The 26,520-nt window shown below is 36.5% G+C and overlaps 2 protein-coding genes across 2 annotated transcripts in view; one reads left to right on the plus strand and one right to left on the minus strand.

Annotated features, from left to right (window-relative positions):
- Positions 1-8,904, minus strand: part of LOC150107383 (HEAT repeat-containing protein 1-like) — a 121,909-nt gene extending 113,005 nt beyond the window's left edge. Inside the window, exons 1-4 of the mRNA XM_090391825.1 lie at positions 8,786-8,904; positions 3,387-3,557; positions 1,381-1,534; positions 420-586 (exon numbers count right to left, since the gene is read on the minus strand). Of these exons, the coding sequence (XP_090247951.1) occupies positions 420-586; positions 1,381-1,534; positions 3,387-3,557; positions 8,786-8,818 (525 nt within the window). The 5' untranslated portion in view covers positions 8,819-8,904. The remainder of the gene's footprint in view (positions 1-419; positions 587-1,380; positions 1,535-3,386; positions 3,558-8,785) is intronic.
- Positions 8,905-9,604: 700 nt separating this feature from the next.
- The window catches only part of LOC150107384 (HEAT repeat-containing protein 1-like), a 45,273-nt gene continuing 28,357 nt past the window's right edge, over positions 9,605-26,520 (plus strand). The window contains exons 1-2 of the mRNA XM_090391827.1: positions 9,605-9,614; positions 21,015-21,172. Coding sequence (XP_090247953.1) covers positions 9,605-9,614; positions 21,015-21,172 — 168 coding nt within the window. The remainder of the gene's footprint in view (positions 9,615-21,014; positions 21,173-26,520) is intronic.

The following is a 26,520-nucleotide window of genomic DNA, read 5'->3' on the forward strand; positions in this document are numbered from 1 at the left end:
CTAATCTCATACCACATGAGATTAGCTCTGCTAATACATTCCTGGATGATAAAATGGACTCAGACTAAAACACCTGAAAGAAGTCAAGACTGTGCTAAGTTCCAACCTTGAAGGTCTATGCAACTATATAGAACTTCAAGGCACCTTTGCCCAAATCCCTCTAAGACTGAAGTTTACACATTTCACTTGAACAATGGCTGAAGGTCTCATTTAGATGGAAGACTTTGAAGCACAACCCCAATGTTTGTTTTTACAATCTTGTTTGGTTGTCCATAAATTTAACCGCATTCAATATATTGGAATTATTTTATATACCAATGTCACATACGCTCAGAATGATATTTAATTTTCAATAATTTAATTTTCAATAATTCAGTAGTAAAAAATATTTATGATATAGACATATCAAAATATCCTACTTTTAGAATGCAAACCATCAAATGCTGGAAATTTTTTTGAGAAAATCCATCTGTGGAATTAACTTGTTCTGTAAGAACCTCAAACAATGTTACCAACAATCTGTAATAGTTGGTAACTTCTTGACTTAGTAGTTCTGTGTCTTCAAATGATGGCCACCATTTGGATTCTGGAGGGAGAGAGGAAAATAAAAATCACCTCAAATATATGTATTATTTCTGGGAAATTCCCATGTTACTTCTCTTAAAAAACTATTATTTTTACGGCTATTTTTGCCTGTTTTTGTTTAAGAGTGTCCCTTATTTTAAATACATTGGCTATTTACTCAAGAAATCTTGGGTATTATAAGTGTATTTTAAAGGTAAATATGTGTAGAATAATAGAGAAAGAAATTTTGCACATACCTTGTTTGGAAGCTAGGATGTCTTCTTTCTCCATACTTCTTCTGTTTGCTGTTAAGAAAGGGGGAAGGGTTCAGAAACATGGAGGGGCGGTTTGAGGCAAGGTGGGAGGATAAATTAGAAAACCTGTTTGTTTTTTTTAAATAATATACATATATATACATTATAATATTTAAGGGCGCTTTTTGGGGAAGGGTTATATAGGAAACAGATGCGTGCAGGGGGGGGGGGGTAATGGGGTGTGAGCCGTTTCGATCCTGCATCGTCATCGGCTATGAAGATGACGATACAGGATCTTAACAGCAAACAGCAGAAGTATGGAGAAAGAAGACATCCTAACTTCCAAACAAGGTATGTGCAAAATTTCTTCCTCTATTATTCTACATATATTTACCTTTAAAATACACTTATAATACCCAAGATTTCTTGAGTAAAAAGCCAATGTATTTAAAATAAGGTACACTCCTAAACAAAAACAGGCAAAAATAGCTGTAAAAATAATAATTCAAATATTTGATAATTAATTTGATAAGTGTAAACAAAATATATGATACAAAGTTACCTGAGAATATATTTTCAATTTTCATAAAGCTACCAGCAGTACTAAGGAAGGAGATAATTCCTGCCATTGGAAATTGTCCTTTTAGTAATGTTGTCATGCAGAGTGGCATTATATCCACGATAGAAAAGCTAACGTCCTCTTCCAATGGTGAAAACTAAATAAAATATTTTAAAATGTTATACTTATTTTAATAAATCAAAAGACAAACAATGAGACAAGCAACAATCAATATCAGAATCACTGTTATTGGCCTTCCAAAAAAGATATTAAGATATTAGGTTGTTTAAAAAAATTTCTAAAATACAAATGAAGTTTTATGAAACTATGAAATTTATCATTAAACAGGTTGACAGCCATGAGAAGGGAAGTAAAACAATTACAAACACAAATCTATATCTGTTCTAGTAAATGATCTAACTAGATGGATTGCACCTGATATATTAACCAAATTGCATTAATAATAATCTGCAGTACTTACAGGCCTGCAACCTGACCAGACTGACTTTCGTAAACCACAATTTAAGTGTATCTTATGCCTAAGTATATATTATGTTTTGGAGTAAATTGTATGTGTTCTCCTGGCTGGTTGCTTGCTTGTGGAATGAAAAGCCTTGTCAACTGCCATATGAAACTAGCTAACTTACTTTCCTTCCACTGGAAAAAAAAATCAGGTTCTTTGCATCTTAAAAAATATTTGAACCCAGGTCTTTGTAAGTAAAAAGCTTTGTCAAAACTGAATGAACTATGGAGATCTTTATCCTCTCTACCAAAATTAAGTTATTAAATAAATTTGTCAGAATTAGAAAGATGATTTATCTTAAATACTAGCTTTTATAGTTCAACTCCAATATGGCACCCAGGTATTCTATTTACAGCAAAATTCTTTCCTTGCTCAACATCTTGAAGTTCAATTCTCATAAAATCTCAATAATTTTAAGATTTTATACATTCTTGCTAAATGAAGAATGTTGTGATCCTTATTCAAACTGCTAACAGAAAGAAAATTAAAAGAAATAACAAAAATTTAAACAGGTAGTAAGTATTAAATTAATAAGAGAGCAACAGACACACAAGTAATTCCCATTCTAAAAACTCTTTCAACTGCTGTTTTTTTCATGATCAAAAGTGATGAATGGTCAGAGTAGATATGTAACATTTCAGATGCCACTTTTTTATTAGTCTTTTCATACCCACTAATGGCTGCAAAATATCCACATGAAATCTTTTTTTCTAAATCATTAACAAAAATCCTTTAAAATGTTTCATGTAACTTTTTCTTTAAATGTTTTCCTTAGGGTAACATCTAAAAAAGCCTAATTTGGATAATATTTAGCATTACAATTCTTATGATCAATGTGAAATATATGCAAATTTCGAAACTATATTATCAAGAATGAAAAAGATGAGCTGTCAGAGATAAAATGCTGATCACTGCTTCCAAATATACTGCATCTCTGAGTCCAGATTATACAGAAAAATATTCCTTTAAATTTGAGGTGGGGGGGGGGGATAACAGACTTTCTTACACGTTTTGATTTAACATCAATTTATAAATGTTAGAATAAAAAAATATACTGAAACATATTAATTGGAAAGGGAAAAAAAAATAAAAAGTATAAAAAATTTTCACTTAAAAAATAATTATATTTTGTATTCATGCTGCATTAAGATTATATATATTATAATTAAGATTAATTAATATATACCACCATTAACCATGAGAGAGACAGGTGAATTAAAGATCACAAGCATCTTTTAAGTTGGTCAACATTTTTATTACCTGAAATGTCCCTAGTTTCTGTAGAGTTGAACACTCATTTTAAATGGGAAATAAAAATAAAATTATCAAATTATAAATTGGAGTTCTGCAACAGTTTATGCAGAGAAATCTTATAACATCTGAGTAAGAATTTTTAGATAGGTCGCCTACAATACGTTATATTTGAACCATGGATGACTGGCTGGAGTTAACTGTGAAGAAAAGGGTGTAAAAGAAAAATGCTTACCTTATCTGTATGTAACAAACTCTTACATAACTGGATACTCATTGATGCAAAAACAAGCTTTGCAGTTTCTTCAGATTTTTCAGTAACATACTGTAAAAGGAACATGGCAATAAACTGTAGTAATACATGTTTCTCTTCTTCAGTCATCACTAACCTCATTAAATCGGACAACTGAAATAAACATACAAATTCATGAGAATATATATAAAATAAATAAATAAATAAATAAAAAATAGAGTATGAAATAAGTTAATTAATGACAGAAAGTATACTAATTTCATATTATCAATACATTTAGAATATAACAGAAACAGCATTAGCAAATTGAACAGGACAAAATAAAATTATAATTTCATTTTATTATTAATCAAATCCTCTATGGGGTCAGCAGACTCATCACGGAGGTTCATATTCAACTCACAATATATTTATCATATTGAACCTTAAAATCCTTAACACTCTCTGCTATTATCTGATTACATTCAGGTAATGTGTTACATTCAATCACGATTCTTCTTGTAAAAAATCTACTCCCCACATATTTCTTCACCACGTTCTTATGGAATTTACAAGGATGGCCTCTTATTGTTCCCCTACTAACTTAAACATCTCTTAATCATCTTAATCTCTTCATCACTTAATCATCATATCACCTCTTTTCCTCCTATTCACAGCCAACATTCCAGACTATTGATACTCTCTTAGTCATTTGTTATTGGAATTTTCCCAATGTTTTCACATCACGATGAAAACTAGGTGATCAAATCAGAACACAAAAGTCCAAGTGTGTTCTGACCAATGCTCTTCATATAGTGGCACAACCAACTCCTTTTCCCAACATGTCACCATATCATAGTGGCAATAAGATGTGCATTCTTTGCAACATTTGCAATGTGCCTTCTAAACTTCAGTCTACTGTCAATATCATCCTTGGATCTCAAATCTCATCTGCTTCCTGCAACATAGTTTCATCAATACAGCACACAGCCTTATATCTCATATCTCTGTACTCTGAAATGCAACACCTTGCACTTATTAAAACTACAGCTCCCACTTATTTGTTTAAGCAGTCTATTCAAAGCTTCCTGAAAGAAACTAACATCAGTAGTGCTTTGTCTCCCCAACTTTGCATCATTAACAAACAACTGAAAATATCAAAATCCTCAGTCAATCCATATGAAATATCATCATCAAATAAGTTAAACACCGAGTCCAAGAACAGAACCCTGGGGCATAGCTCTTTTTTTGAGACACCGCTCTAAGATACTCAACTTGCTGGTATCATTCAGAACCAATCTACAATCCATCTAACCAATATATCCATTTGCATCCTCTGCAGCTTGTAAACCAACCCATCATTTCATTTCATACTGATTATCTGATTACATTTAAAACATACTCATTGGTATTCTTTTGTAGAAGAAAAAGATGCATTAAAGATACAACAGCAGAAATCAATGAATAATTTATATGATGAAGCAAATAATCCACAAACAAACTTTTGAGGGTTGGTGGTAAAATACTAAGAAAGGATTTGCTGATTAAGGAAGGGAGATACACAGTGAAGTTATTTGCAAGAATAAAAAAAATTCAAACTAAAAGGTGGACTCAAAAAGTTAAAGAGAAGACATGAAAGAAAAAAAGAAAAAAGAAAGTACAGTAAAAGTGCCTGAGAAGAAAGTTAGTAGATAATCTGAGAGAATACAGAGCAAATATAAGACTCATATAAAGGACTCAGGTTGATCGACTGAGATATGGAGGCTCTTATAAAAAGAATCAAAGATGATGAGGATGAAATTAACATCGAAGATAAATTGTTCATTATCAATGGCAAAATATTCAAGAGAAATACAATAAGTTGCTTAAGTGGATAGTGTACTCATTCTCCATCCTAAAAGGGATGGGTTGAAAGCTGACTGTAAACATATATTTATGTAGTACATAAATATCACAGCCCAGTGTTAGACAACCATCCCATTTAAGGCCAGAAATAGCCTGGAAAAGATCCTAGTTTAGGACTCTAGAGAAGGGTTTCTGGATTTCACAGTTTTGTCAAATTTAAAAGTCCATATTAATATTTCAGGCAGAAAAAGCAACCATAAGTCTATAATATGGAAAGACAGCTGGAGTAGATGATATATGAACACAAATACTCAAATATTGAGAAATTTCACAGTGGCCACACTGTATAAGATGAAATTCTTCCACAAAATTTGTGGAAGAGCAATTTGGGAATGAACTAGCTGGGTTCAGGACAGGATCAAATCTTCACTTTAAACAAAAAGTTGAGAAATCACAAGAATATACCAAGGATCTGTGTTTAAGTTGTGAAGATCCAGAAATACCTCAAGGTACTTGATGCTGAACCTTGCCTTACTTCATGTAACATACATCTGTTATATTATCTGTAGACTGGTCCTCCCCCTCTTCTTTCTTTTGTTCTCGCTCCTTCCCCCCCAATGCTATTAGAGTATTCAAGGGCTAGGGGTGAATCTTTCCTATTTTGCTATTTCCTTTTGTCTTATGCATTGGAAGTCTGCCTTCTCTCCTAGGTATTTGCCTCACCTAGTATGCTGAAGTCCCAACCCACAGGGCCAACGTGGAATGAATTTTGGGACCAAAACCTCCAGATATGTTGAAAGAGCATCTGCACCCCGACCACTTTTTTTTTCTTGTAGTGACTTCACTCCAAAATGCTAATATTACTGTATTTTATAATACATCATGCAGCACTAGTTGTCACACAGAATAATCAGAGCCACATTCAGGGCTTAGGCAGAGAGTCCTGTTTAAGAAGCATATTACAGTCTCCAACAAAAGTTAACGATATTGTGAGCAAGGAATATAAAAGGCACAGGTTTAATCTTAGAGGGAAACTTTACATACAGAGATGGAATGTATGGGGTCTAGATGAATACTCTTGATATTGTCTGTAAAGAGATAGAGAGGTATAAAACTGACATCATGGGAATTACAGAGACCAGATGGAATGGGGAAGGTCACTTCAAAAGGCAGGATGGTGAGCTAGTTGTTTATTCAGGAGGTGACTCAAAGCATCATTGAGTAGCTTTGATAATGAAGACAGTTCAGAACAGTTATAATCCTGTTAATGACAGGATATTTCATCATTACCAACCCACCAATGTGTCAATTATGGTAGTATATGCAATAAACACAGATAGGTCTGATGAAGAGAGTGAGGAATTCTATGAAAACTTTAGATTGTTTTGGAGTGCCTACCAAGGAGAGATGTATTTTACATCTTAGGGGACTTTAATGCAAAAAGTGGAAAAGGGTATGAGTTAGGCCTGAGTGTGGCATGCTTGATCTGGGTGAATGCAACACCTGTGGTGAAAGACTGATGTACACACTTCTCATGGAGCAGACTGTGGTACAGACCATCAACTAGTAACAGCCAAAGTAAAACTAAGACTCTTAAACTTTCCAAGTCAGGCACATCCCACTAGACTGGATGTCAGAGTAAGTCCTAGTGAGTTCACAGACAGAAACGTCAACTCGGTTGGATGATCTTTTTGAAACTAGTGAGGAGAACTCAACTGAAATGCTTTGGGAAGGAGTCAAGGTTATAATACAGGATACAGCCAAGAAATATCTTGATTCAGTTAGAAGACCAATATACCCATGGGATCTAATCAAAAGGTTGTTGGAAAAACAAAGAGATTACACAGAGAAGTCAGAAGAGCCATCATGTGAACAAGGAAAATTTTTATAGTAATAAATGTGAAGAGATAGAGTTCCAGATTAGGAGACACAATTATAAAAGTATTTTTCATTTAGTTTGTGAACTAAAGCATAAATTAAATGTCATCAAAGAGAAGAATGGAGCAGTACTAATAGAAGATATGGGAATCCAAAACAGATTGAAAGAACACTGTGAGGAAATGTACAGCAGAAAAGATTAGGAAAATTTGGAGGAGCCCTATCACCAGGAAAATTTCGATTTGGAAACTCTGCCACTTAGGCACAAGGTTGAAAGTGTAGTTAAACAGCTTAACAACAATAAGACCTCGGGGATGGAGGGATAAGAGTATTTCATAGATTGATTACAAGGATATGGAAGATAGGATCATGGCCTAGACACCGGAAGAAGTCAGTTTCATACTACTACATAAGAAGGGAGATATGAAGACTTGCAAGAACTATAGAACTATTAGTTTAATATCTCATGCAAGAAAGATTTTATTAAAGATCGTTCTAAATAGGATTGAGACTAAAGTTGAGGAAGAGATGCCTGAGGAACGAGCAGGTTTTAGGAAAGGTAAAAGTACCAGATTCTTTGCCTTAGACATGCAGAAAAAGGATAAAGAATTTAGACTGCCTATGGTAATGTGTTTCATAGACTACTCCAAAACTTTTGACTGTGTTCAGCATGTGAAACTGTGGTGAAGTAATGAAAATAATGGGTTTTCCTCAACATACTATCAGGTTAATAGCTAACCTGTACAACGAGCAAGGCCACAGTAAGAACAGGTGTTGGATTAACTCATTGGCTTCAATTTTGGAAAGGGTAAGGCAAGGATAAAGGACATCGTGCATGAAGCACTGGATGAGCTTAACGTAGGAATCAGGATAGGTGGCAGATTGATCAGTAATCTGAGGTATGCTGATGATACAGTACTTCTTTGTAATGATAAGAAAGAACTAGGACAAATCCTTGACAAAGTTAATGAGATCAGTAAGAGCAGAGGACTTCAGTTCAATCCTAGCATTCATAACTGAAACAGGCTCAAAGCTCAAGCTAGAAAGGAAAACGAATCATTTGCTCTCACTCATGATCTAATTCAAATCGTTAACCTGACCACTAGAATATCAGAAAATTTTTATCTTCTTCCAATACTCTGGACCTTAACTCAACTGTTTTCCACAAATTGGAATAGCCAATAGCATGGAGATCAATGCTTTATATCATGAGTGAGAACCAAGTGAGATGGCCTTTGGGATTTTACACTCTTTTCTATAGTGTGATTACTGTTTCCTCTCCTAATCCAAACACCTGCTCCAACCAAAATAAATGAAATAATCCTTACTGGCAGTAGCACACTCAGGATTTAATTTAATGGGAGAAAGAAAAAAAAAAAAAAACTTTTTTTTTTTCTTTCTCCCATTAACTACATGTAGCACCATTATGATTTATTGTGTGCAGAATAATAATAAAAAAAGTTTAACCTATTTAATATAGTCACTTTCACTATATACAAAGGAATAGAACTTTATGGTTGTTTGCAACAGTAAGAGTTGAATGTAAATCTGTGAAATTACAATTTTATTAAGATATGGAAATCTCTCAATCACATTAATAATTTACAGTAATATACAGGCAAATTAATTTCCAATCACATGATTAAAATGTAAATATGATTTTTAACATTAATGGTTACCTCTTTCTTTCTCTGTGGAAAGTCAAGTTCCATCAATGAACTACCTAATGCAGTTAAAATACAGCAATTGAGCTTAGCTAAGCTTTCTATATTCCAATCTTCTTCTTTTAAAAGAGATTGGCATTCTGAAATAAAGAAGGCATATATATGATGTTCTAATCATCAACTTAAATAAGAATAATAAAACAACCATAAAAGTATTTAAATTCTTCACATGAAGAAAGTGTCTAGTAAAAAACAGAGTATAGAGCAAGAAGCATACATTGATTCCACCACTATTATAACTTATGTACTCTTTAGTACTTTTCATAAACTATTTTACTAGACAAGCTGATGTACATCCACATAACTATGCACAATAAAAACAGCTCTACATTGCACAATAACATTGTAACAGCATTTTGTATTTTCACTTTTATATTATGCAGCATTACTACATTAATACACATCCATGTGGGTACGAGGCTACATAGTGGTTGGTCGGTGAATTTAACACGTAATGTAAAATTGGCGATTTTTATCTGTATTATTGTGTTTTTCTCTTAGAAAATTAGTGTTTTTAGTGTTTTATAACATGTTTTTGTTAAGATATTGCATAATAAATATAGTTTAAAATGGCACCAAAAATGCACAAGAAATGTAATGCTAAGAAAAGTAGCAAAGTCAAGGAGGTTACTGAAGATATTGAGAAGGATACTGAAAATGAATTAACCTCCAATTATCAGAGAGACAATGCGGGAATCACAGAAAGTTCAGCCCCGTTTGAATGAATATGAAGAGAAAAAGAAATTTAAGCAGCAAAATAAGAAAGAACAAAGCATGGAATCAGGTAAGTAAGTACTATTGTTTAGTACTTACCTGAGTAAAGTAAGAAAGCTGTTACTATAGTATAATATAAAACATACTCTATAATAAAACATGCTGTTGATGAGCAGATTATAACTTCAAGTTTTTCCAGAGCAAGAATTAAGAATATAACAAAAGGAATTCAAAAACAGAAAAGAAAAGCAAATGAGATCCAGCAAAATAAGAAAGAACAAAGCATGAAATCAGGTAAGTAAGTAGCACTGTTTGTAAAAAGAAGAAGGATGTCACTTGGTATGGTGACTCTATAATAAAACATGCTGTTGATGAACAGGTAATAACTTCAAGTTTTCCCAGAGCAAGAATTTATAACAAAAGCAATTCAAAAACAGAAAAGAAAAGTAAACAAGCCTGTAACTGTAGTAGGTACTAATGATTTAACTAGTGATACGTTCAGTATGAGAGAGAGAGAGGACATAAGTTCACTTAACTAGTGATAAGTTCAGTATGAGAGTGAAGAGTGAGAAAGTGAAAATAGTTGGTATATTACCTCGATATGATAGCAATGAATTACAAAGAAGGGCTATGATGGCAAAAGACTCAATGCATAGGCTTTGTAGAAGAAATGGATGCAAGTTTTTTTGGATGTGTGTGTGGATGTATGTGTGTGTGTGTGTGTAGTGAGTTTGAGGGAAGATTAGATTTCTATAAGATGGACAGCCTACACCTGAATGCATTTGATATCAAGAGTCTTGAAAAACTAATAACTGGTAGAAGACCTAACACAGGGTAAGGGAAACTAAATTATAAAGGGAGGCATGGTGAGAATATGAGTGTAAGAGCAACAATTGCATATAACTCTGTTAATGATGGGTATCGGCAGTATCATGGAAATGATTACGAGGAGAGAATGATTTTAACTTCGTGTTCATCCGTTTCGGATCCATCAAATGTGTGCAAAGATGTCCACATGTATAAGGCACTAGAAGAATAGATATCTGCAAACTGTTCAACTGTGTAATGCAGACTGCACACAAGAGTATAGAAAAGAAAAAGAATGTGCAGGTAGATTATTATGTTTGTACAAGAACGCTAGGCATATCAGAAACAAAGGAATAGAGTTGGGGTACTTAAGGGTCAAAGCTGTATAAATGAGAGGAGACCTCCACATAGCCTTTAAAGGAATGCGGAGAACCGACCAGGACTTCTGACCTAATGTCCAATCCTCACCTTCTCGTGGTGTACCCTTTTGGGTATCTACCTGGATACTAAACAAACCAGGATGGGCTGGCAATTTGGGATTTAGCCGACCAAATTGTATTCCTATTGGCTTAAACCAAAACACAAAATGATGGTACAACATGTCAAAATTTCATGCCAGCTGGGGGCGTCGCCCGGTTAAACAAGGCCCTCGTTGTTTTCGCCAGGGAACCAGGGTGAACAGCGAAAAGTCAGCTACTGGAACAAATCTGAAAGCACATTCCCAAATCAATATCACCACAGTTAAAGATCAGTACTATCAACATAACAAGCCTGAATGGCAAAGAAATGGAGCTAGCTGAGGAACTAGATAAGTACCAAATCGATATAATAGGAGTGACTGAAACAAAAAAGACAAAACTGATGAGATCTTTCTGAGCAATAAATACAAAATGTTATATTCAGGCAATGGCAATCATGGAAAAGAAGGAGTAGCCATAGTATTCGACACAAATCACGAGGCTAATCATCTTGAATAGCAGGCAGTCTCACGTAGAGTAATGTGGGCAAATATGAGAATGGGGAACTGGACAATGAGACTTATTTGTGCCTATGGTCCCACAGAAGGTTCTACTAAGGTAGAAGTGGAGGAATTTTTTGAGGCTTTAGAGAAAGCTACTGACACAATGAAAAAGGAAAAGTTGGTCCTTGTTGGAGATCTAAATAGCAGTGTAGGAAGTGATTGTCAGACATACAAAAATGTTTTGGGAAAATTTGGAGAAAAGAGCAACGCTAATAATAATGGCAAATATCTGTTGGATTTCTGCTCAGGATATGGACTGGTTATTACTAACACACCATGTTCCAACATAAAAATGTGCACACAAATTCACATGAAGAGAAGAGGCAAGGAATAAGAAAAGTCTCATTGACTATGTTATTGTTGATAGTGATGTTTTCTCCCTGGTGAAGGACACCAGAGTGTACAGAGGATTTGAAATTGGAAGTGATCACTATTTAGTATTGAGCAGGATAAAATTGAATTTCATATTGAAAAGAATAACATGTAAGAAAGTTTTAAAGCGAACAGAAGTTGAGCAGCTCTCAGATGTGAACTGTAGACTAAAATACACAAAGATTATTCAAGAAAATATAAAAGAGTTTGAGAACAGTAACCAAACCTTGGAGATTCAGCGTCAAGCAATGCAGAAAATCCTGATTGAATCAACCAGAGAGGCATGTGGTGAGGTTGTCTGCAAGGATAGAAAAATCAGAACTCCATGGTGGACACAGTAAGTTAAAGAGGCAGTGAAGGAAAAGAAGAAAGCATATCAAAAGTTCTTGTCAAATAAGTTAGCTTGTGCTCTTAGAGAATACAGAGACAAATGCAAGAATGCTAAACACTGTGTAAAACTAGCTAAACAAAAGTCATGGGAGGACTTTGACAAGAACATAGAAAATAAATATCAAGAAGGTGGTAAGATATTCTGGAGGTTGTTGAAGAAGCTTAAAAATTGAGGAAAAAGTGCTGTAAAAGGAGTTAGAGATGATAAAGATGACAAGAAAACGGCAGAAAAAGACATCCTTGAAGTTTGGAGTAATTACTTCGAAAAATTGCTAAACGAAACAAGCAGTGATAGCACAATGGTAAAAAACACTCAACATTCCAGGCATTCAGTCAGGAATAAGATCCATACTTTAAGTAGAAAAAGCCATCAAAGGCTTGAAACGTGGAAAGGCAACAGGAATAGATGATATTCGACCAGAAATGCTAAAATATGGTGGTATAAAAGGCTTACAATGGCTGCACAGAATAGTTCAGAATGCCTGGACAGAGGGACGTATTCCTGACGATTGGAGTAGGGCTCTAATAGTACCCATATATAAAAAGGGAAATAAAACTGAATGTGAGAATTACAGAGGTATTTCCCTACAGAGTGTTCCTGGCAAGATCTATGCAAGTATACTTGAGAAACGGTTGAGAAGAATTATGGAAGAAAAGCTTGGTGAAGAACAAGCTGGATTCAGGCCAAATAGAGGCTCTCAGGATCAGATTTTCACTTTATGACAAATAGTTGAGAAGTCATGGGAATATAAAAAAAATCTGTATTTAACTTTTGTAGATCTAGAAATAGCATATGACAAGGTGTCAAGAGAGAAGCAGTTAAAAGAGCTACAGTTGCATGGAGTCAATGGGGCATTATATCAAGCAATACTTAGTCTTTATTTGAGTGGCAAGTCAGCAGTTAGAATCGAAGGAAGTACAGGAAGATGGTTTAATGTTAAATCTGCTGTGAGACAAGGATGTACATTATCCCCTCTGTTATTCATCATCTATATGGATCACATTATGAAGGAAAGTGGTATTAAACATGATATCAAAATTGGAGATGCTACTGTCAGCTCTTTGCTTTATGCGGACGATATTACTTCTAAATAAATCCGCTACAAGATTCCCTGACTAAATTGAATAACTGTTGTAATAGATATGGTATGAAGGTCAGCATTAAAAAGACAAAGACAACGAAAATAGACAGAATCATTGAAAATGTCAACTGTGTTGTGAATGGAGAACCTGTGGAACAAGTAAAACATTTCAGCTACTTAGGCACGATTTTTGGTGATGATGGTAAATTAAATATGGAAATAGATAATAGAATCAACAAAGGCTGGTATGGTATGAAGTGAACTGAATAAGTTTATATGGAACAAGAGAGAAATTAGCCAAAACACTAAATTAGTTGTATACAAGATAGTGTTCAAACCAGTTTTAACTTATGGATCGGAGAGCTAGGTCAGAAGTAAAACACTTGACCAAAGACTAGCGACTGCAGATATGAGAGTCCTGAGAAAGATTATAGACATGAACAGATGGAATGAATGGCAATATCATATTAAAAACGAGGATATTAGGAAAGAACTAGACATTATCAGCATCCAGGAATGCGTTAGCAGAGCTAATCTTAGGTGGTATGGTCACTTAAACAGAATGGGCGAAGAAAGATTAGCAAAGCAAGTGCTCTCTGTCAGGTTGGCAGGAAAACGACACAGAAGACCAAGACATAGCTGGATTGATACGGTACAAAGTGCCTCAGACGATAGAAATATAAGATCTGATAATGTTGGAGTCTTGACAAGTAACAGACTGATTTGGAGGAAAATTATAGATAGGAAGAAAGTAATGATGTATATTTTTTCATGTAGTACTATCATATCCTGTACACACCTTGAGGGTACATGTCAAGAATTTGATGATGATGAGGAGTACAGTTTGCTGACTTGGTCAATGTGTTAGATCTCAGATTGTAATCATTAGTGGGACATGATTATCAGAATTAGACAAAATAACTGGTATCGAGTGTAAAGGGTACAGTATTTTTAGGAAGAATAGACAGGACAGGAGAAGAGGGGGGGGGGGTGCTAATCATGATATCAGATGACTTGAATCCAGTTAGTGTTGAAATATATGACTGTAGTACTAGTAATAGTATTTCATGTGCCAGTGAATTTGAATCCATCTGGTGTGAGGTTGAATCTTACAAGATCAAATACACAGTGGGGTATTGTTACAAATCTAGTGGATCAGTTGCTAGTGATGAAAAAATACATCACCAAATAGAGATAATGGGCTTGAAAAGAGTAATCATAATGGGAGACTTTAATTATCCAAGCAGTGATTGGGTTGCAGTAAAATCTCATGAGAAGAATGAAACCGAATTTACTGAGCAGTTGCGAGACAGCTTCTTCAAGCAGCATGTGAGAGAAGGAACTCGAGGTCAAAGAGCATTAGATTTGATTATAGTGTCAGAGAGTGTTGCAGTTAAAGACATAACCATTCTGCCTGCAGTGGGTGATAGTGATCATGCAGTACTCACTTGGGAAGTGGCTAAGTTTTTAATGTTCCATCCAGAAAAGTTTACATGCTGCATTACAAAGCAGGAAATTATGACCAACTGAGGAGTATTATTGAGTTCAATGCAACGGGATCAATTGCTGGATGGGAAGAATATCGACAGTGCATGGGAAGCATTTAAAAAATACTTAAATGATGCAATATCAGAATGTTTACATGCTGCATTACAAAGCAGGAAATTATGACCAACTGAGGAGTATTATTGAGTTCAATGCAACGGGATCAACTGCTGGATGGGAAGCATTTAAAAGATACTTAAATGATGCAATATCAGAATGTGTCCTGAGAGGTCGAAGAATAAATAGAGTAAGAGCCAAATGGATGTGTAATCTTATTAAGCAAAAGATTCGTAAGAAAAGGATGATGTGGAAGGAATACCATATGCATACGGATGATGTCCATTATGAAAATTATAAGCAGTAGGTCAGAATAGTCATCACAACTGTTGTACGGAAAGCTGAGTCTGAGTATGACCGACTCTGCAAGTTAAAGACAACCGACAAGAATTCTATTAATATACTGCAAGTAAAAGAAAGAACATGAAAGAATAACTCTGCTGAATGCAAAGGGTATGTGGATGACAGATGCAGAAGACGTTGTTCACCTAATGAGTGCCATTTTGCTAAAAACTATTGCAACACTGAGTTCATTGCTACCTCTTCACATGATAAAGAAACTCAGATGTATTAGAGCTACTGCACAAACCGAATAAGAATTCAGCAATAGGGGCTGATGGGATATCAGCACAGGTGCTAAAAGAGTGTTCAGCTGAACTGATTATTCCTTCGACCAGGCTATATAATTTGAGTCTCAGAACAGAAAGGATTTCACAGGAGTGGAAAGAATGTATGGTAATCCCATTGCACAAGGGCGATGCAAAGTCAAATGTATCCAACTATCGACCAATCAGCATCTCATCAGGAGTGGTGGTGAAGATTTTGGAAAAATTGGTTAGGACTCACATTCAGAAATGGGTTGAAGTGAATCTCTGCTTTGCAATGAACAGCATGGGTTCACTAAGGGAAGAAATTTTTTCATTTTATGGAGGGTGGGAAAAGGACAAGAAGACATCCTTAGAAGCTGAGAATGAATGAATGCTGCTAAGAAGAGGGTGAGGGCTAGATTTTTCTCCCATAGGGTGGTGCGTGATTGGAATGGATTGCCATTGGATGTTGTGAGTGCAAGCAATGTGAATGAATTCAAGATAACTTTGATAACTGATGCATGTAGTATATGCTCCCCCCCCCCGATGAGTCCCTGACTTCCTGGAGGTCTCTCTTAATAATAATAATTACTGGCAACAACAAACTAGATCAGTGAAACTGCCTCTCTCAAAAGAATGAATTTAAAATAAAGGGTTAGAGCAGGAGACCGCAGCAGCTAAAGGAATGCATCTCCAACCTGGATGACTTATCAAACAGGCAGTTGCATATTTAGGAATCTTGTGGCTTCGATGTTCAATCAATTTTGAAACACATATGGTCAAAACATGAAAGGTTCATACTTCAAAACTGAAACATCGCTAAATAATGATGAATTTCTGCAACCATTTCTTCAGTCCACAAAAATCAAATGGTTACACAATGTTCACTAAGGCATATAGTGGAACAGTTATGTTTTTTGAATGATAACTTGAGTGGAACCCAAGTTATCATGCAAACTTTTTCAAAGTTTGTTTTTCATTAAAGTTTAGCAGAAAAAATTAACTTCCAGATAAACATAATGAATGAATGAATATGCAAATAAACAAATTTATTGAAAGTTGGCCAATAAATCGTAAATCTTCATTTTCCTTTTAACGTGTAAGCTCAATGGCCCGTCATGGCCAAGTAATGTGGATTTAGAGAAATTTAATTTAATGCTATACTGCGGGGGGGGGGGGGGGGTTAATCCTATCTGATTAGTCTGCTACATTTGTTAATTATATGTATTCTCAAAACCAGTTTTGTCTTTAAAGAAAGAAAAATTTTTCAGGAGGAAAAACTCTGCTATCCCCGTTTGAAACTAGCTAACTCATTTTAAGTTGAAGAGCCTTATAAAAGTTCTTCATATCACAGACTATTTTCACACAAACAGCATGTCATTTTCTTAGGGAATCAACAAATGAGTTGTGGAAGTTCCTGGAGAAATACATTAGTTTAAATAGTAAGTGTTTACCTCTTGAAAGATTATAAATAACAAATATTGCTTTGTTAGGAAAAATACAAGTAAATGCATCATCATCATCATCAAATTCCTGCCATGTAACCTCAAGGGGTGTACAGGATATAACAGTACTACATGAAAAAATTACATCATTACTAACTTCCTATCTACAATTTTCCTCCAAATCAGTCTGTTACTTGTCAAGACTCCAACATTATCAGATCTTATATTTCTATCGTCTAAGGCACTTTGTACCATATCAATCCACCTATATCTTGGTCTTCCTCTGGGTCATTTTCCTGCCAACCTGGCAGAGACCACTTGTTTTGCTAATCTTTCCTCTCCCATTCTATCTAAGTGACCATACCACCTTAGATTAGCTCTGCTAATGCATTCCTGGATGCTGACAATGTCAAGTTCTTTAATAATATCCTCATTTTTAATATGATATTGCCATTGATGCCATCTGTTCACGCCACTAATCTTTCTCAGGACTCTCATATCTGTGGTCTCTAGTCAAGTGTTTTACTTCTGACCCAGCTCTGAGATCCATAAGTTAAAACTGGTTTGAACACTGTCTTGTATACAGCTAATTTAGTGTTCTGACTAATTTCTCTCTTATTCCATATGAATTTATTCAGTTGACTTCCCACCATACCAGCTTTGCTGATTCTGTTGTCTATTTATATATTTAATTTACCATCTTCAGTAAAAATTGTACTTAAGTAGCTGAAATGCTTTACTTGTTCCACAGGTTCTCCATTCACAACACAGTTGACATTTTCAATGATTCTGCCTATTTTCATTGTCTTTGTCTTTTTATTGCTGACCTTCATACCATATCTATTACAAGAGCTATTCATTTTAGTCAGAGAATCTTGCAGACTTGTAGCGGATTTATTTAGAAGTAAAACATCATCCGCATAAAGCAAAGAGCTGACATTAACGTCTCCAATTTTGATATCAGGTTTAATTCCACTTTCCTTCATAATGTGATCCATATAGATAATGAATAACAGAGGGGATAATGTACATCCTTGTCTCATACCAGATTTAACATTAAACCATCTGGCTAACATAAACAGTGGCGGCATTCAGACAAGGCGACGACGCGACGATTTTGTTTAGTTATTCGTTGATTTAGCGTGCTTGAAGTTTAGTTTTTATTTATTTTGAGTATTGTTTTTTGATAATTATTTTTTTCTATTTGTACATTATTTTTAAAAATTCTATGTGATTATAAAAGACTGATAATTAAAGTTATAATTATTATATTTAAATGTTTTTTATTTGTAAAATATATAACTTATTTGACCGAATTACATATTACACGATATCGCGTAATAGATATTTAGAGTACATAAATCCTATGTACATAATAATAAAAGCATATAAATAATATATTAGCTTATTTTGAGCACAATAAAAAAATTAAAAAAAATTTGGACACCACACGAAATTCCAATTTTCAGCTTGGCAATGAACGTGTTAAAGGCTATGTGGAGGTCTCCTCTCAGTTGTACAGCTTTGACCCTTAAGCACCCCTTTAAATATGTATAACACTATTCTACCACCAAGAATTTGCCTGATGATTAAGATATATTTTATATATTAATGATAGGATTAGTATTAATCTGTAGAAAAATCTGAGAGTTCTATCTTCTTTGATGTTTAATTTAGTATCATATAGATATAAGCACTTTAATTTATCAAGCTGAAACATGCCATCATCAGATAAAAATGGTTTATCACAGTAGGCTGAAGAAAGTGAAGAAACTGTGATCCTCTTAATCTTCACAAACAAGAATGAGAAAAATAAATTGAAACATTGGAATTGTCACTTTTCAATTATTTGAAATTGTATTGATTTTACTAAAGTAAGTTTGTTGAAACCTGCTTATATAATCTCTTAGCTTGTAAAACCTTTGATATGCCAGAGTCATATGGACCAGTGAATTTCCTTTAGTATAGTATTGTTTACTAAAACTGGTTATAACATTTTGGTTGTTTGTTACAGTGAGTGAATTCACTATAATGGTGTTTGCTGTATTGAGAGTTGACTGTAGAATCCTCTGCAAGAAGAAAGGAGACTAAACAAGATTACTATAATTCACTTCTCTTCTGCCTTGTCCTTTTTTTTTTTGAGACTTACAGATAAGCCTTTCTGCACACCCTTGAAAGATATTATATAATGGGAAATACAGTTGATCATGGTAAAATCTTCGATCTCAACTCTGTCTTGATTGCTACACTAAGGAAAGTAATGAAATCACAAAAGTGACTCTTTATTCTAAGTTCCTCAGTTTTATGCTTATCCTTTCTACCAATTAAGAACATACCAGAAATTTGAGCAGCAAAGCACAAGTGATATCGACATCATTGCCTTTACTTGGGGGGTGCTTAAGGGTCAAAGCTGTATAACTGAGAGGAGACCTCCACATAGCCTTTAAAGGAATGCAGAGAACCGACCAGGGCTTCTGACCTAATGTCCAATCCTCAACTTCTCGTGGTGCACCCTGTTGGGTATCTACTTTGATACTGAACGAATGAGGTTGGGCTGGCAATTTGGGATTAAGCCAACCAAATTGTATTCTTATTAGTTAAACCAAAAAAAAAAAAAATGATGGTACAACATAACAAAATTTAATGCCGTCTGAGGCATCGCCCGGTTAAACAAGGCCCCCGTTGTTTTCGCCAGGGAACCAGGGTGAACAGCGAAAAGTCAGCTACTGGAACAAATCTGAAAACAAACCCCAACTCAACATCACCAGAGTTAAAGATCGGTACTATCAACGTAAGAAGCCTGAATGGCAAAGAAATGGAGCTAGCTGAGGAATTAGATAAGTACCAGATCAACATAATAGGGGTGACTGAAACAAAAAAGACCAAAACTGGTGAGATCTTTCTGAGCAATAAATACAAAATGTTATATTCAGGCAATGACAATCAAGGAAAAGAAGGAGTAGCCATGGTATTCAACACAAAATATGAGGCTAATCTTCTTGAATGGCAGTCAGTCTCAAGTAGAGTAATGTTCCCCCCCCCCCCACCCCCCCCCCCCCCCACCCCCCCCCCCCCCCACCCCCCCCCCCCCCCACCCCCCCCCCCCCCCACCCCCCCCCCCCCCCACCCCCCCCCCCCCCCACCCCCCCCCCCCCCCACCCCCCCCCCCCCCCACCCCCCCCCCCCCCCACCCCCCCCCCCCCCCACCCCCCCCCCCCCCCACCCCCCCCCCCCCCCACCCCCCCCCCCCCCCACCCCCCCCCCCCCCCACCCCCCCCCCCCCCCACCCCCCCCCCCCCCCACCCCCCCCCCCCCCCACCCCCCCCCCCCCCCACCCCCCCCCCCCCCCACCCCCCCCCCCCCCCACCCCCCCCCCCCCCCACCCCCCCCCCCCCCCACCCCCCCCCCCCCCCACCCCCCCCCCCCCCCACCCCCCCCCCCCCCCACCCCCCCCCCCCCCCACCCCCCCCCCCCCCCACCCCCCCCCCCCCCCACCCCCCCCCCCCCCCACCCCCCCCCCCCCCCACCCCCCAACTTGAAAATATACCATGTTTGGTCTCTAGAGCAAGACTTCCTAATTGAACCCTTGGCCCAACCATGTTACTCATATATTGTAAATTAGATTGTAACTTTTTTTTTTTTTTTTTTTTGTATATGAGTTTCATGTTAAAATATAAAACTTGATTCCGCTGATATCTTTTCAGATATCGGTTGAAATTTTCCATAATAATGTTTATGGTACTAATTTTGTTTTGTTATGCTTTCCACAGTAGCTACAGTTTCTGCCTTCCAGTTTCTAGTGGATTACATATTATTTCCTTTGATTATTGTTCTTAAGAAAAACCTGTAGCAGATAACCACATTGATCCAGTGAGCAATTTGACCAGGCTTGTCCACTTCCGAAATTTTAAGGCTGATTCATGGGGATGATCTTGCCATAAAAATCCCAGGTTTTAAGAAACCAACAGTTACTGATTAGCGCTCTTGAGCTAATGAGCAATAAACTCATTTATTCTGGAAGTTTATTGCTTTGCTCATTGTTAGCTTGTGCATTTTTGTAATTTTGCAACAACAAAAATTGTATGAATTTGGAAATATAGAATTTTTGAAATATTTTCAAAGTTGTCTTATGAAATCAATTAACACATTTATTTTCATTTTCAGAAACTCTGTATTTTGGTAATCATCCTTTGGCAAATGAAAAATCTTGTCAATTGCTGGAATATCTACTAGGCACATTACATAAATGTTTCAGCAGTGACAGAGAGGGGTTTGTTAATAAAGAAAGATTTACTACTCTGATGCTTCCATTAGTAAACCAGGTATGTATGTAATTTTGTTTTTAGGCTTCGTAATAGTTACCTGAGACTTACTACTCTGCAATAGGCTATTCTGTAATGAATTATAGAGACATACATAGAATAGCCCATTCTATATGGTAAAAAAAATCACAGTTGAAATTTAAAAATTGTTTTTTTGTTTCCTTATACTAATTATGTCATTGAGATTATGTCAATGTCTTTTAACAATATATACTATGCTCTAGTAACAAAACTTATCTTATCTTGTGTGTGTGTGGGTGCACACACACACACATTTGATGCAAGAGATTTTGCAATTTGTTGATACAAATTGCAAAATTTGCAAATTGTGTGTGTGTGGGGGGGAATACACACACACACACACAGTCGATTCTGCGTAAATGCGACACGTTGGGACTAAACCATTTTGGTCCAATTAAGTGGACCAAAATGGATTAGCTCTCCCCAATTAAACGAACTAATAATAAATTCTAAAATAAAATATGTAATACGCAGCTAAATGAATAAGTAGGTAAAAAAATAATAATTAGGTACCTATTTTAATGGTTTATTAAACCAAAATACAGAAAATATTTGTACTATAAATTGTGCAGAAAAAATAATGCATACAGGATAACTTTTACAATTTCAAATTTTAATTCTGCAGAAATGCATCAAGTGTAGTCTGTCTTTTGCTTTTGAAATTTTGCATTTCTAAAAAATCAGCGCAGATATTCAGTGTGGATGTAGGGCTTCCTTCATTTACCTTCCTGCATAAAATAACGCTGTATCCCGACTATAAATTTTTTCGTCTCACGATTAGTTACAAGCACAGGTGGGTCATCATCCTCATCATCGCATTCTTCATCAAATTTTTGATGTTTGGATTTAATGACTTCTACAATTGCATCTTCAAAGTTTCATTTTCATCGTAACATGGTAAATTGTCATCTATTGTTGAAAATTCTTCATTATTCATGATAGGAGCTTGCAGTATGTCTTCATTTTTATCACTACTCAAAATTTCAAGAACCTCCAAAGGTTTTAAACCACAAACAGCAAAGCAGTTTTATATTGTGCTGCTTTTTATAGCTCACCAACTGTCGGAGACAAACTGTATTGCTTGCAAAATGGAAATTTTTGCACTGATCTCTCTGGCTGTTGATGAACTTGTTAATAGGTTTTCATCAATGGATTCCAGTATGTAATTAACCAATTTTCCTCGATACAATGTCTTTACATTTTTTATTATCCCCATGTCCATTGGTTGCACTAAGGATGTTGTATTAGGAGGAAGAAATTCCAGCCTTATATTTTTTAGATTATCTAAATGAGGGTGTGCAGCACAATTATCGAGAAGCAACAAAATTTTCCTCTGCTTATGTTGTAATTCTATGTCCCGACTCGTAAGCCAATTCTGAAAAATTTCAGAAGTTATCCACGCATTATTATCGGCATGGTACTCTACTTGTAAACTCTCTATTCTTAAGCCCCTTAAAGCATCGAGGCTTAGCATTTTTTCCTACGATTAGTAGTTTTCGTTTGTTGTACCCAACATATTTGCACAGTAATGTGGTCCATTGCCCTTTTATACCCTGACAGTGCAATGTGCTTATAACACAGGGAGCCGTCTGGCGTAGCACGATTATAGAGGCCGGTTTCATCGGCGTTGTAAATATCATCTGAACAGAAATTCTCTAAAAAAAGTAAGGATTTTAGTATTTTGCCATTGTTCAGCGCTTACATTGTTGCCGCTGTCCTTTTCGGCATGTGCTTTTTTAAATTTGATATTGTGTCTCACTTTCCATCGAGACAACCAACCAGCAGTTGCTTTAAAATCGTTGTGGTCCAGTGTTTTAGCGATCTCCTCTGGCTTCGCCTTCAACACTGGGCCGCTGATATTCACGCCTCGCCTGCTAACTATAGAAAACCATTGATCTAATGCTTCTTCGACTTCTGGATCCTTTCCATCATGCTTTCTTTTGGATGTTCCTGGAATTTTTTTCTGTAATGTCCACTCCTCACGCAGTTGATTTTCTTGCTGTAGGAGACGCGCTATGGTAGATTTTGGTACACCAGTTATATCAGCAAGTCTATGATGGCTTGTATTTAACGGCTGACTTTTAATTTTATCCAGCAAAGCAATTTTACTTGAAAGTGTAAAATCATTTCTTGGCATCTTGGCAAAGATTTAAAAATTTTAAATAAAATTGACACAATAAATCGATATCGCTAGGTACACTATATAGTAAGGGTAGGTTCTTAAGCAGACACGTACTTGCCAGATGCACAACGAAAGATAACTGATTCGCATCATGCTAATGTTGCCAAATATTAGTGTACGTGGGGTTGCCATATTTTCGAAAAATCCATAAAATATATCAAAAATTGCTAAATTCCTTTTCAGCTACTGTCCCAATTAAGCGTTTAAATTAATATGTTGGTTTGGTTTGTTTCCGTTCTTTGAGATTTGGCCCAAAAAAGTGGCTGCCCCAATTAAACGGAATCGACTGTATATGCAAACAAAAGCCCTGATAAAATTTCTTCATGCTCCAGACAGGATTCAAACCCAGGTCTTTCTAACTAAAGGTTTTCATCCATACTGACTGAGCTACAGAAGCTATCCTACTAAAAATCATAACTACATAAATTATTGTTATCTCTCTCACTGTATTTACATGTACACACATACTATGTTGCCAAAAGTGCCTGAACAGCAACTGTTGGTATTTCCCATCACTACAGCATTGCTGTCAATATGCGGTTGGGCCTCCTTTCACTACTATTACAGCCTTTAGGATAGGCTCTCCACTAAATTCTGGTAAGCTGCTGCTGGAATTCATTTCTGTTCCTCTTGTAATATGGCAGACAACTGAGTTGGGCAGGTCTAGCACTCAATCCCTTCACTTCCACCCATCCCAGAAATGTTCAAAATAGTGTTGAGGTCAGGGCTTTGGGCTAGCCAGTTTAGTTCTTTCACCTCCATGTCTTCAAACCATGAAACTAGGGCTCTTGTTTGTGAGCAGGTGCATTATCATGCTGATACAGGAAAGGGCCTATTCCAAACTGTTGCCATAGTATGGGAAGAATGGAATTGTCCAAAATGTCATGTAGGCATCAACATTTAAAGATTCAAACACAGAAACCAGTGGACCCAGTCCAAACTAGGAAAAACAGTCCCAGACCATTATGCTACTGCCTCCAAATTTCACAGTTGATACAAGAATTACTGAAGTATCATTCACTAGACATCTGCCAGGTCCAGACATTTCCATCAGATTGCTAGATCATGTACTGCAATTCATTGCAGTACATGATCTAGCAATGATCCACAGGACCCTCTTGCATTGATCTACATTGTTGTTTGCACCATTCTGTACGATGCCAGGCATTGGCAGCCGTAATCAAGGGCTTGTGAGCTGCAGCACAACCACGAAACCCAAGGGCAAATGTCTCCCAGTGAATAGTTCTGTCACTGGCATCGGTTCCAGAGCTCATGCAGAAGTCATTTGTGATGGTTGTCAAGGCTGATTGACAATTTACTGTGACAACACACTTGAGAGTTTGCCAGTCCCGATTTGTCAGTTTCTTGTGCCTTCCAGTTTGGGGGTTCCATCATGTTTCCACTTCACTGACAGTAATGCCAATGTGACAGAAATCTCTTGTGCCGAATGACCGAACTTGTCAGCTCCAACTATCATTCCACACATAAACAGATTTAACTCTTTTCCTGCACTCGTGACAGCAAAGAATGTCTACACTGCTAATGCTCTGTGTTTATATAGTGTTGTGGACTTCTATCTGAATCACATGGGTAAGGCAACATATAGGTATGGGGGATGTCTGGACACTTTAGCAACATAGTGTATAACTGATCTTGTACAGGAGAGGTTGAAGGATGTATAAGCATATTTGTGCCATGCCATGTGTGAGGTGGTGAGGTTGACTGAGATAAAGTTTTTTTTTTTTTTTTTTTTTTTTTTTTTTTTGAGAGTTGCGGGTTGTAGTTTGAGAATACTTCGTGAGGAAGGCTGTTCCAGAGGACAGAGGAGAACGGAATAAAATAGGAAGAGGAGAAGCAGGGTTGGTGTGTTTGCAGTTGCACAGCAAACGGATGCTGGGCAGCTATTGCTTTTGTATTAACAGGAGTGATGGCTGGCAATTCAGCAGAGCAATGAACATTGAAGTATACCTGTAGAATAGAGCCAACTGAAACACTGCATCTGTAAGCTAGGTTGAAGTGAATCTGTAAAAGAGGGATCATCTATGAGCTGAATTGCTCTCCTCCAGGTAGCCTCACAAATTTTTGGGGAAGTTTTAGATGCACTACTCCAAGCATGTGAGTAGTATTCTAGGCATGGGCGAATTTGGGATTTGTATATAGTTAAGAGTTGGTTGGGCCTAAAACAGTATTGTGAACAAAAAGGAATGCTTAGTTTTTTTGGATGCTGAGGAAGCTATTGATGTGATGTGTTTGTTTGACTGAGGCTAAGGATAAGCGAGTTGAGATCTCTTGCAAGAGAAAAGGCAAAATTGTCTTTTGGTGACATTGAATGACAAGATTTCCCTCATCCGTGAATTAGTGTTTAAGGCACTAGTTGTAGATAATCTTGTAGCCTGGGATATCAGAGTATTGCATGGTTTGTCAAATGAGTTGGATGAGTAGAGGGTACTATCATCTGCAAAGCTGTGGATAGGATTAGTGATGACTGTGAGTAGGTGATAGGACAGAGCCTTGATGCACTCTAGCATTGGTGGTGATGAAGCTTGATGATAGCGATGCATCTACCATGACTCACAGAGAATGGTCAAAGAGAAAGCCGGCTTCCCAATTACAGAGGTGTGGCAGGGAGATCGAGTGATGGCAATTTGTGTAGAAGGCGTTGATGCCAGACATGGTCAGAAGTTCTGGAAATATCAAGAGTGACACCGAACGTTTTTCAGAACCTTTCTAATAGCATGTGTCCAGTGGTAGATCTTCAAAGGTGGAATCCATATGGTAGTTGCTAATTAATTGGTGGACCTCTAAGTAGTGGAGAAATTGAGATGACTTTTTTTTCCATTATTTTGGAGAGGACAAGGTTGGTAGTTTGACAGTAGACTTCTCTCTCTAACTCTTTTAAATAGGCTGGATATGAGATTGCTTCCATGTATTAGGATAAGTACCAGCTATGTATAACAGAATGCAGAGGTGTTAGCTCTGGAGCACAATGTTTCAGGACAATTGGAGAGATGCCATCAGGATCAGAAGATGTTTTAGCAACCAAGTTTAGTAGTTTTCTGATGTCTTTTGTCAAAAAACTACAGGCAGTATATGATGCTTAGATTCCAGTATGTAGGAGGAAATTTCCCTTGGTCATCTATGCAGG

Source organism: Typopeltis vanoorti, chromosome 4 (assembly GCF_054136105.1).
Source record: "Typopeltis vanoorti isolate ZY-2024b chromosome 4, IOZ_Tvanoo_1.0, whole genome shotgun sequence".
NCBI classification, from domain to species: domain Eukaryota; kingdom Metazoa; phylum Arthropoda; class Arachnida; order Uropygi; family Thelyphonidae; genus Typopeltis; species Typopeltis vanoorti.